The sequence below is a fragment of the Podarcis cretensis genome, assembly GCF_951804945.1.
Source record: "Podarcis cretensis genome assembly, chromosome: 9".
NCBI classification, from domain to species: Eukaryota; Metazoa; Chordata; class Lepidosauria; order Squamata; family Lacertidae; genus Podarcis; species Podarcis cretensis.
Genome location: NC_137178.1, coordinates 74,249,299 through 74,261,526, shown reverse-complemented (window position 1 = coordinate 74,261,526; position 12,228 = coordinate 74,249,299). Strand labels below are relative to the sequence as shown.

Below are 12,228 nucleotides of genomic sequence, written 5' to 3'. Positions count from 1 at the left end.
GGTTACACAGGATTAACATATGGAGGAGGGAGGGGGGAATATGCAGAGCTGGAGATATGCGTAGATAAGCACATCCTGAGTACCGGTGATGAGAAGACAATGGTCCATGTACTGGCGTTGCCCGGAGGAAAGGCTTGGCAGAGTGATTTGACAGGATTAGGGTCTTGACACCTTGCCTGAGGGATTATGAAGGACAGGGGAGGTGTCATGGAGTCCTAGAGAAATTGAGCAAATTGGCACGTTGATTTTCTATGAATTTTATAGATTTTAGTCCCTTTTGACACTGACAGTTGGAAATAAATGGATATATTGTAGCGAAGAAGGTGAAGAAGACATGCCCCCCTTCCGTATCAGTTCCAACAGATATTGGGGGGCTAGAACCTCGGGTCTTTCGCACTGAGACCCAGTTTCTCCCTCCCACATCCCTTGCTTTAAAAAACCCTACACAATTGTTTTACTTTGCTAACAACGGAGCTGGGTGCTCTGCAAAGCCTGAGAGGGTCCAGGCACTTGCCGTCTTAATTTGCCCAAGCAAATTTGTGTCCAGGGCCTCTGTCCTGAGTTGTTTTTAAGTAACCAGCAATGTGATTCCTGCACTGGAGGGGGCTGGACTAAATGGCTGTTTCCCCCCTTCCAATTCTGCAATTCTACCCCTGGGGTCCAGTATTCGAACCATGGCAAATGACGGACTCCCCTGCAGACAGAATCAACATCTCCGTCTGGAACAAGGCACAGGAACAAGAAACAAAATATTACTTAGCTTAGCTCGCTCAGCCCCTGTGCAGGTTTACTCGGGAGTACAACACACACCGCAACTTGGCCTTTGTTATTCTCACCCACGTGCAACTGTGCCCTGCTACCTGCCTGATTTATAGTTTTGTTTTTCATGTTAACGGAGAAATCTGAGGGCAACTTCCCTTTTTCCTCTTGCTGTTTGTTTCCTTTTTTAAAATTTGTTTTTTTCTGCTGGAAGAAATCACTAAATGCCACGTGTAAGCAGGCGCGCGGGCGCAGCAACGGCGAGAACAACTGCCCCGGAAGACTCGCCCTCCCCGCCGCCCGCCCACCAGAGGAGGAGCCGAGGGCTGATCAGCTGATCGCCCTGGCGGGATCATCTGGTGCAGCTGGATCCCTTCCGCGATTGGGTGGCAGGAAGGAGTCAGGTGATCCAGCCTTGCAGGGCAGCGACTAGCAGGCGCCGCGCGGGGCACCATGGTGAGCCGGGGGCGCATTGCGCGCGGGTGCCCGAAAAGGGCTTGCTGCGCCGCCTGGAGGGCGGGTGCCAATGCTCTGGGGCCCCGGGTGCCCGAGCACCCACACCTTTCGGTGCGGTGGCGGAGCGTGGGGGTGCAGGGGGGGCCGGCCGCACCGGGCGCAACATCTGGGGGTTAGGGAAATCCACGGGTTGTTGTTGTTTAGTCGTTTAGTCGTGTCCGACTCTTCGTGACCCCCTGGACCAGAGCACGCCAGGCCCTCCTGTCTTCCACTGCCTCCCGCAGTTTGGTCAGACTCATGTTTGTAGCTTCGAAGACACTATCCAACCATCTCGTCCTCTGTCGCCCCCTTCTCCTTGTGCCCTCCATCTTTCCCAACGTCAGGGTCTTCTCCAGGGAGTCTTCTCTTCTCATGAGGTGGCCAAAGTATTGGAATCTCAGCTTCACGATCTGTCCTTCCAGTGAGCACTCAGGGCTGATTTCCTTCAGAATGGATCGGTTTGTTCTTCTTGCAGTCCATGGGACTCTCAAGAGTCTCCTCCAGCACCAGAATTCAAAGAAATCAATTCTTCGGCGATCTGCCTTCTTTATGGTCCAGCTCTCGCTTCCATACATCACTACTGGGAAAACCATAGCTTTTACTATACGGACCTTTGTTGGCAAGGTGATGTCTCTACTTTTTAAGATGCTGTCTAGGTTTGTCATTGCTTTCCTCCCAAGAAGCAGGCGTCTCTTAATTTCGTGGCTGCTGTCACCATCTGCAGTGATCATGGAGCCCAAGAAAGTAAAATATCTCACTGCCTCCATTTCTTCTCCTCCTATTTGCCAGGAGGTGATGGGACCAGTGGCCATGATCTTCGTTTTTTTGATGTTGAGCTTCAGACCATATTTTGCGCTCTCCTCTTTCACCCTCAATAAAAGGTTCTTTAATTCCTCCTCACTTTCTGCCATCAAGGTTGTGTCATCTGCATATCTGAGGTTGTTGATATTTCTTCCAGCAATCTTAATTCCGGCTTCGGATTCATCCAGCCCAGCCTTTCGCATGATGAATTCTGCATATAAGTTAAATAAGTAGGGAGACAATATACAGCCTTGTCGTACTCCTTTCCCAATTTTGAACCAATCAGTTGTTCCATATCCAGTTCTAACTGTAGCTTCTTGTCCCACATAGAGATTTCTCAGGAGACAGATGAGGTGATCAGGCACTCCCATTTCTTTAAGAACTTGCCATAGTTTGCTGTGGTCGACACAGTCAAAGGCTTTTGCATAGTCAATGAAGCAGAAGTAGATGTCTTTCTGGAACTCTCTAGCTTTCTCCATAATCCAGCGCATGTTTGCAATTTGGTCTCTGGTTCCTCTGCCTCTTCTAAATCCAGCTTGCACTTCTGGGAGTTCTCGGTCCACATACTGCTTGAGCCTTCCTTGTAGAATTTTAAGCATAACCTTGCTAGCGTGTGAAATGAGTGAAATTGTGCTGTAGTTGGAGCATTCTTTGGCACTGCCCTTCCACGGGTTAGGGGGCGCAAATCCACGGGTTAGGGGGCGCAAATCCACGGGTTAGGGGGCGCAAATCCACGGGTTAGGGGGCGCAAATTACTTGCCTTGCCCCGGGTGCTGATAACCCACGCTACGCCACTGTTTCGGTGCCAGGGCCCCTGGCACCCACGGTGCCGGGGCCAAGCTGGCACCCCTGTCTTCTAGGCAGGGGCTCCCGGGCTCCAGCGCGGGCTCATGAAATTGCAGCACGAGTTCTTGGGCGAGGCTCCGAACTAGGCTGGTGCCAGAGATGGGCACCCCTGGATGCTCGCCTTCCCTCACGCTGGATCCGGAAGCGGCAGCTGGATGCTGCAGCCCTAGTGCTGACGATCCTGTCCCCGTGCGGCGCTTTTGCGTCTTCGCCCACAGCCCCGGGCAACTTGGCACATAGCTGTCAACCTTCCCTTTTTTTGCGGGAAATTCCCTTATTCCAGCGCCGTTTCCCGCTGCTATCCCGGATTGTTAGATATCCCGTAGACTGTCCCCGGGACAGGTGAGGCTGCTGATCCCTTATTTTCGAGGCTGCTGATCCCTTATTTTCAAATCTGAAAGTTGACAGCTATGACTTGGCACCGGCCTCTGGGCGAGGGCCCCAATGCCAGGAGCATTGGGACGGGGTGGGGATGCCTAGTTCACTCCCCCTCGAAAACTCTGTGCCCGGGACCACACACCCACACCTGACACACACACACACACACACACACACACTATGCCCGTGGGCTACGGAAATGTCTGCCTTACCTTTCAGGTTTTCTGCTGTCAAGAGAACAGGAGGCTTTATTCCGAGTTTTTTCACTGAAATTTCCACTGAAAGGGGGAAAGCATGTAAAGTCTCGTTCAAATTCACTTCTTCATGGGTTGGATAGCCTCTTGTTTTCTGCTACATGCCGAAAACTGGGTTGCTAAAACAAACTCTTGACTGGTCACAGGCACTAATGTTATTTCTTCCATCCAGAGGTTTCGGTTCTGCGGCGATTTAGACTGCCCTGATTGGGTCTTGGCAGAAATCAGCACATTGGCTAAAATAGTAAGTGCTCTTCTTTTCTCTGCTAGGTGTGCATGCCATTTCTGTTAGGATGTGTTGGCGGTGGCACTTGACCACTGGTTCCTTGTTGGACTTACTCTGATCTCTGTAGAACTCATGGCTGAGTCTGTGACTCCTTTACTCAAAGAACTGCACTGGTTGGCAACTTGCTACTGGGCTGAGTTCAAGGCCCAGTGAACTATTAGTATATCAAGCCCTGAACATCTGGGGACCCAGATGTGCCCACTTTGATCAGCAGAATTAGCACTCTTACATGTGCCACATACCTGCCTATTCTGCATCTGCAAGAAATTGATCTTTTAGTGTGGCAGCACCTTCACATTGCAACTCCCTGCCTATTGATATCAGGCAGGCGCTTTGACGGTATTCTTTTGGCCAACTGCTATAAACATTTTTATTTAGGTAAGCCTACCCAGATATTTACAAAGTTGGTGGGAATTTTAATAGGTTTTTAGTCTATTTTTTATTTTATATTTCAAAAGTTTTTAATTATAATTTTTTTCTAATGGATAATTTTGTTTTATCCTTTTTGTGTACCACTTTGAGGGTTTTCGTTTTGTTTTTTTACAATCAGTGTATAAAGTTTATAGAATAAATGAGTAAATAAATGTTGTTGGATGATCCTGCTGCAATATTCCACTATATAGCCAGCAAGCTTGAAAGAGTCAGAGTGTTGGTGGGGAGGTCTAAGTGCTTCTGTTTTCTTGGTCAGAAATAGTTGGACGCTACCCCATCAAAGACAGCATTATCCACTGTTGCTTAAAAAGTCCAGGCTGTTGTGGGGACTGATGTTGTGGGGTGGAGTTTATGAAGAAGCTGGTGTTACAGGCAAAAAATCATCAGGTGTTTTTTTCCCCTTCATGTTATTCTCCTAGTCCTCAGTGAAGCTGAAGTTGATCTGTGCCCAGGTGCTGAAGGATCTGCTTGGGGACGGGATTGACGTAAGCCAGTTTTCTCTTGTTTGACATGTATTTGTGTAGACCCAACAATTGTACGAGATTTGATCTTCCATCATACGACTTCTGGTGATGTGTTTTGAGCTCTCCCAGCCTGGGGTCATCCTGATGGACCTGCAGCTCCCATCACCCCTGACCTTTGACTGGTCTAGATGGAGCTGATGGGAGCACCAGGTTGGGGAAGATTGGTGTTGACCTTTAAAGCCCTAAACTGCCTCAGCCCAGTATACCTGAAGGAGCGTATACCTGAGGTCCAGCGCCGAGGACCTTCTGGCGGTTCCCTCATTGCGAGAAGCAAAGCTACAGGGAACCAGGCAGAGGGCCTTCTCGGTAGTGGCGCCTGCCCTGTGGAACGCCTTCCCATCAGATGTCAAAGCGATAAATAACTACCTGACATTCAGAAGACATCTTAAGGCAGCCCTGTTCAGGGAAGTTTTTAATCTGTGATATTTTAGTGTATTTTTGGTTTTTATGGAAGCCGCCCAGAGTGGCTGGGGAAACCTAGCCAGATGGGCGGGGTACAAATAATAAATTATTATTATTATTATTATTATTATTATTATTATTTTTATTAAAGCAGGTAGGAGGTCGTCTTGAAGGCAGATATTTGTATGGCCAACACTTTCAGGCTTGTGTTTTTAAATGGGCCCTTGCATGACTTCCTGAGAGGTCAGGAAGAGTAAACCACTCCAGATTCGTCTGCGTAGGCAAACTGCATTTGTCTTTTCTGATGCTTCCTGAGCAGCAGCAGCAACAACAACAACATTGCGCTGTAGCTGTAGCCCTAGAAATTTAGGGGCATGTCTGACTTGGAATCCCCGTGATCCAGTTCTTCCTCCCGAGAAGTGTTTGTGTGTCGTGATAGAGCACCCCAAAACTGGAGATCATGCTTGAAAGCATTACATATTTGGGCTGGTTCCACTGTCCCCCCCCCCAGTTATATTTTCAACAACAACCTTATGAGGTGGGTTATGCTGAGAGACAGCAATGGTCCTAGAGTTACCCATTGACTTTTGTGGCTAAGCAGGTGTTTGAACACGGATTTCCCTAGTCTTAGCCCAAGACCCTTAGCCCCTACGCCACCCTGCCTGTCCCTAGCGCAATTTACACACAGTTGACATGATTCAGGAGCCACCCCTGGGAAGTGGTTTTGCAGTGGAAGCAGAGCTGCCAATAGGACTCTGTGCCTGCGGAGGAACGGGGACTTCACGTTGCATTGGAAGACTCCGAAGTGGTGCAGATCTCCCAAAGTTAAGTGTGATCTGATCTGGGGTTTTTCTCTTGCAGTATGAAAAGGTTCTAAAGCTAACGTCAGATGCCAAGCTTGGTGAGTGTCGTTTTCTACTTTTCCCAGTATGAGTGAGTCATGTGTTTCTCCTGTCTGAATTCATTGACCAACTGTTTTGATCAGCAGAATTGGCACTACTACAGGTGCTACATAATACCTGTTCTGCATTTGTAAGAGCTGGTTCGTTTAGTGTGACGGTGTCTGCACTTTAGAACTCCCTGGCTCTTGCGATCAAGGAGGTTGCCTTCACTGTACACTTTTTGGCGCCTGCTAAAACATTCTTGGGACGTGGCTGGTCCTGTGGTGTAAACCACTGAGCCTTGGGCTTGCCGATCAGAAGGTTGGCGTTTCGAATCCCTGCAACGGGGTGAGCTCTCGTTGCTCGGTCCCTGCTCCTGCCAACCTAGCAGTTTGAAAGGACATCAAAGGGCAAGTAGATAAATAGGTACCGCTCTGGCAGGAAGGTAAACGGTGTTTCTGTGCGCTGCTATGGGTCGCCAGAAGCGGCTTAGTCATGCTGGCCACATGACCCGGAAGCTGTATGCCGGCTCCCTCGGCCAATAAAGCGAGATGAGCGCCGCAACCTCAGAGTCAGCCACGACTGGACCTAATGGTCAGGGGTCCCTTTACCTTTACCTTATCTTCTTCCAGAAGGCAGAAGCTGAAAGAGATCATTTCTGGGGTGCGCACTATCCTGCGCTATCTCTGCAGCTTTCTTATGGCACCTGCAAGCATAGATTTGATTCAAGGTGGGAAGAGTGCAACCAATTATTCTCTCTGCAGTCTTTACAACCCTGGACAGCATTGTTTTTCCCCTGACCGTACAGCTCCCAAACCACACACACAGACCATACGTTAATACACTCTCCACAGTTCAATGGTAAAATGCCGTTGACCTGATCCAGCAGACTCTCACGACTGCTGCGCATTTCTCTCTTTCTCCTCTCGGCAGAGACTGGGGATGTGAAGGCTACCATTGCTGTTCTGGGTTTCATCCTCTCCAGCGCTGCCAAGCACAATGTGGATGGCGAGTCCCTCTCCAGCGAGCTCCAGCAGTTGGGGCTGCCTAAAGGTGAGCAGAGGGACGCAGGTGGCGCTGTGGGTTAAAGCCTCAGCGCCTAGGGCTTGCCGATCGAAAGGTCGGCGGTTCGAATCCCTGCGGCGGGGTGCGCTCCCGCTGCTCGGTCCCAGCGCCTGCCAACCTAGCAGTTCGAAAGCACCTCCGGGTGCAAGTAGATAAATAGGGACCGCTTACCAGCGGGAAGGTAAACGGCGTTTCCGCGTGCGGCTCTGGCTCGCCAGAGCAGCGATGTCACGCTGGCCACGTGACCCGGAAGTGTCTCCGGACAGCGCTGGCCCCTGGCCTCTTAAGTGAGATGGGCGCACAACCCCAGAGTCTGTCAAGACTGGCCCGGACGGGCAGGGGTACCTTTACCTTTACCTATAAAGGTGAGCAGAGGAGACAGAAAGGGAAGCAGTGACGAAGGGAAAAGGGGGACCTCTATTCCAGCCCAAGGGCCACATTTCCTTGTGGTCAGTCTTCCGGGGGACACATGGCAGCGGTAGGTGGAGCCAAAGGCAAATGTGGGCCGAGCAACAGTTGTGACTTGGCAATATAGGCTGCATTCCAGCTGTGCAGAAGCCTCTGAGATGGGGATCTTTTGCCCCTCCCAGTCCCATGAGCCCAGGCCAGCAGAGTCAGGAATGGTGGGAGAAGGGGGGAGCTGTAGTCAGGCAACCTCTGAAAGACCACAGGTTCCCCTGCCACAACCTGAGCCCTTGGGAGACAGGCAGCCAGCCTGCTTTCTGGGCAGTGGTGCTACATCACATTAAAATGGTGGGAAGGTCTGGAGCAGGGGTAGGCAACCTAAGGCCCGGGGGCTGGATGCGGCCCAATTGCCATGGACGGTCCGGGAATCGGCGTCCTTTTAAAATGCATCTCTGGGCCTGCCTGGTGTTTTTACATGAGTAGAAAGTGTGCTTTTACAGTGGTACCTCGGGTTAAGAACTTAATTTGTTCTGGAGGTCCGTTCTTAAGTTGAAACTGTTCTTAACCTGAAGCACCACTTTAGCTAATAGGGCCTCCCGTTGCTGCTGCGCTGCCGCCACATGATTTCTGTTCTCATCCTGAAGCAAAGTTCTTAACCCGAGGTGCTATTTCTGGGTTAGCAGAGTCTATAACCTGAAGTGTATGTAACCCGAGGTACCACTGTATTTAAAATGCATCTCTGGGTTATTTGTGGGGCATAGGAATTCGTTCATCCCCCCTCCCCCCCCAAAAAAAATATAGTCCAGCCTCCCACATGGTCTGAGGGATGGAGCCCACAGCTGAAAAAGCTTCTTGACCCCTGGTCTAGAGTGAGAGCTCACTTTTGCATGTGTTTCGTTGTTCCCCATCCCTCTTTGCATTGCAGAACATGCCACAGGGCTGTGCCGGTCCTATGAGGAGAAGCAAAGCGCCCTGCAGGACAGCCTTAGGGGGTGCAGCCTGAGGTGTAAGTGAAGCCATTGGAATAGCCATATACAGTGGTGCCCCGCAAGACAAACGCCTCGCAAAACAGAAAACCCGCTAGACGAAAGGGTTTTCCGTTTTGGAGGCGCTTCACAAAACAAATTTCCCTATGGGCTTGTTTCGCAAGACGAAAATGTCTTGCGAGTTCCTGCAGGTTTTTTTTCCTCTCCCCCCCTTTTCCTAAGGCCTAAGCCGCTTATCGGGACGCAGGTGGCGCTGTGGGTTAAAGCCTCAGCGCCTAGGACTTGCTGATCGAAAGGTCGGCGGTTCGAATCCCTGCGGCAGGGTGCGCTCCCGCTGCTCGGTCCCAGCGCCTGCCAACCTAGCAGTTCGAAAGCACCTCCGGGTGCAAGTAGATAAATAGGGACCGCTTACCAGCGGGAAGGTAAACGGTGTTTCCGTGTGCGGCTTTGGCTCGCCAGAGCAGCGATGTCACGCTGGCCACGTGACCCGGAAGTGTCTCCGGACAGCGCTGGCCCCTGGCCTCTTAAGTGAGATGGGCGCACAACCCCAGAGTCTGTCAAGACTGGCCCGTACGGGTAGGGGTACCTTTACCTTTACCTTTAAGCCGCTTATCAGCTGATCCGCTAAAAGCCGCTAAACCGCTAATAGCGCTAATCCGCTAAGCTGTCAATGGGCTTGCTTCGCAAGACGAAGAAACCGCTATACGAAGAGCCTCATGGAACGGATTAATTTCGTCTTGCGAGGCACCACTGTATATATTCATATATTTGAATATCTATCTACCTACCTACCTACCTACCTACCTATCAAGGCTGAATCCTATTGCCACCTATCAGACTAAACAGAATTGGAAAGATCTGAGTGGGGGAAAAATGCTCCTTTAAATATGACCTTTCTATACTTTTAACTATATTTTTTACATAAATACATGCCTTTCACTTTTATTTTAATGTAACTCCCCCCTGCCATGATGAGTGCACTCTCTTGTTTTCCTTATAACTTTCCTTTACTTGCTTTCTGGCACCTAAGCTTCTTTCCGCGCTATGAATCTCTGTTTTAATTCTCTCCTTTTTAAAAAAAAAAAAAAAAGTTTTTTGATAGAAGCAAAAGTAAACACGGCACGGCTTCTGAAGTGAGTGTGATTTGCAGTTAGATTAATTCATTAATTAGCAATGTGCTTCATGCATCTGAGGCTGCCAGGCCTCGCAGAGAGCATTCCTAATCTCTCGGCAACCTCTATCTGCAGTGAACCGCCTGGATTCTGTCTCCTGGAGAGTGGATTACACCCTTAGCTCCAGTGAAATCCAGCAGGTCAACGAGCCCATCGTGCACCTCAAGTTGAACGTGAAAGATGTTGACCGTGGGGTACAGGAGCCTGTTGCCATGATGCTGTCGGCAGAGAAGTTCCGCGTCTTGCTTGCAGGTGAGATCCCAGAAATCATCATCAGGGGAGCAAGGACTGGGCTCAGGGGCACTTTTCTGCAACCAGGTCCTGCGTGTTGTAACACTCTGCCTGAACTCACGAGGGGATGGTGGAGGGGGACACACGACAGGGATTCTGAGGCTATTTGCAAGGGCTGGGCAAGTCCAGGCGGATGTTGGCATCTTCACTTAACTTATTCATTATTTCTTAAATTTCTCGACATCCCAAGGATGACAGGGCAGTTTACAATATAAAGACAAAAAAAATATATAACATATAGTAAGAAGCAAACAAAATGCCCCCCCACACATAGTTTTAAAATTCATAAAGGTAAAGGGACCCCTGACCATTAGGTCCAGTCGTGACTGACTCTGGGGTTGTGGCGTTCATCTCGCTTTATTGGCTGAGGGAGCCGGGGTACAGCTTCTGGGTCATGTGGCCAGCATGACTAAGCCACTTCTGGCAAACCAGAGCAGTGCACGGAAACGCCGTTTACCTTCCCGCTGGAGCGGTACCTATTTATCTACTTGCACTTTGACGTGCTTTCGAACTGCTAGGTTGGCAGGAGCAGGGAGCGAGGAACGGGAGCTCACCCCATCGCGGGGATTCGAACCGCCAACCTTCTGATCGGCAAGCCCTAGGCTCTGTGGTTTAGACCGCAGCGCCACCAGCGTCCCTTAAAAAGTCATAGATTGTTTAATTAGTCAAAGGCCTGGGAGAAGAGGGATGTTTTTGCCTGGGGCCTAAAGATATGTAATGAAGGGACCAGGTGAGCCTCCCTAGGGAGAGCATTCCACAAATGGAGTCACTGCAGAGAAGGCCTGTTTTTGTGTTGCCACCCTCCGGACCTCTCGTGGAGGAGGCACACGAAGAAGGGCCTTGGGTGATGATTACAGGATCTGGGTCAGTCCATATGGGGAGAGGCAGTCCTTGAGGTATTGCAGTCCTGAACCATTAAGGCTTTATAGGTCGAGACCAGCACTTTGAATTGGGCCCAGAAGCTAATTGGCAGCCAGTGAAGTCTTGCCCCACTGAGCACCCCGGCTGCTGAATTCTGCACCAGCTGAAGTTTCTGAGCAGTCTTCAGAGGCAGCCCCATGTATAATGCATTTTTTCACCCTCTGCCCCTTCCTGTTTTGTTCTGCTTCTCCTGCTGCTAGAACTGAAGCAGGCTGAAGCAGTCATGAAGACGCTCGACTGAGGAGCTTCCAGGCTGAAAAATCTTAATTGGACGGTTGCTTCAGAAAGAGGGAGACCTTGCGTCCAGGAAGTTTTCCTCCAGTGACTGCAGGGCAAGAGGCTGTTACCAGAATCCATCCCTCTCTTCCGACTCGTTGTGTTCAAAGCCTAAGGCTGTTCTCGTTGTTTGGTTGTCTGGCCAGGGTGGGTAATATTTCTGAATGCAAATGACGGGTGTCCATGTTTGTTTAAACATTTTATTTCACTGAAAGCTCTTCGCAGTCAGAAAGTTGGTGCAGTGGGGAGTGGACTGGAATAGAACCTGTGCCCCTGATGTGCTGGACTTCGTTGTCCCCCGCCAGGAGAGAGTTTAAGAAATGGCACCACCTTCCCACTTTGAGTCATGCCCTGTCAACTCAGAGCCACAGCAGCTTAGAGAACCCCAAGAGTTTCTTGGCCCTTGTGATGGTATCTGTGTCTAGCGCCGCAAGACCACTGTGGGAATCAAAATCACCCCGCCTCATTCTCTGAGGAGAAGGGACAACAATCTCATCCTACCCTGTTCTTTTGTTGCAAATGTTGGAAGCCCCAACAGACTTCCATTCATGATTTTCTTGCTCCTGTTTCCTTAGAGCCTTCTTCCCCTATTGCAGGGACATTGACCTGTAACCCTCCAGATGTTGCTGGACTACAAGTCCCATCATCCTTGGCAGTGCTGGCTGGGACTGATGGGAGTTGGAGTCCAGCAACACCAGGAGGGCTATAGGCCCTTCTCCAAGTAAAAGAAACCTGGTCTGTTCCTTCTGTTTTCCAGCAATCCATCCTTGTGTGGATTGTGGAAGGAAGGGCAAAATAGCCTGTCCTCTCTCTTGCCAGATTCTTGATTTTTTTTGTCCTGTGAAGGCTCTTTGTATCACAGGGAAGAGAAAGGTATGTGTGTTGACATCTCTCCATGTGCTTGAACCTTCATATCTTTAAATCCCAAAGGTTGCTCTTTGTACTGTTTCTATATTTTGCAGAACAGGAGAAAATTAAATCTTACTACACCCAGAACTCTTGTCAAGTGTTTTTATTGAGTCCTCCTGGAGACAGTATTTCTGGTGACAAGAGA

The 12,228-nt window shown here is 50.0% G+C and overlaps 1 protein-coding gene and 1 long non-coding RNA gene across 2 annotated transcripts in view; one reads left to right on the top strand and one right to left on the bottom strand.

The window, feature by feature from the left end:
• LOC307224701 overlaps window positions 1-12,228 on the bottom strand; it is a 45,608-nt gene that overhangs the window by 19,368 nt on the left and 14,012 nt on the right. The gene's annotated exons all lie outside the window — the stretch shown is intronic.
• COMMD4 (COMM domain containing 4) lies at window positions 1,102-12,170 on the top strand. The gene is made up of 8 exons (XM_079991762.1): window positions 1,102-1,215; window positions 3,706-3,777; window positions 4,671-4,736; window positions 6,039-6,078; window positions 6,992-7,111; window positions 8,454-8,534; window positions 9,762-9,938; window positions 11,099-12,170. The coding sequence occupies exons 1-8, from the start codon at window positions 1,213-1,215 to the stop codon at window positions 11,137-11,139; spliced, it is 600 nt and encodes a 199-aa protein (XP_079847888.1). The 5' UTR covers window positions 1,102-1,212; the 3' UTR covers window positions 11,140-12,170.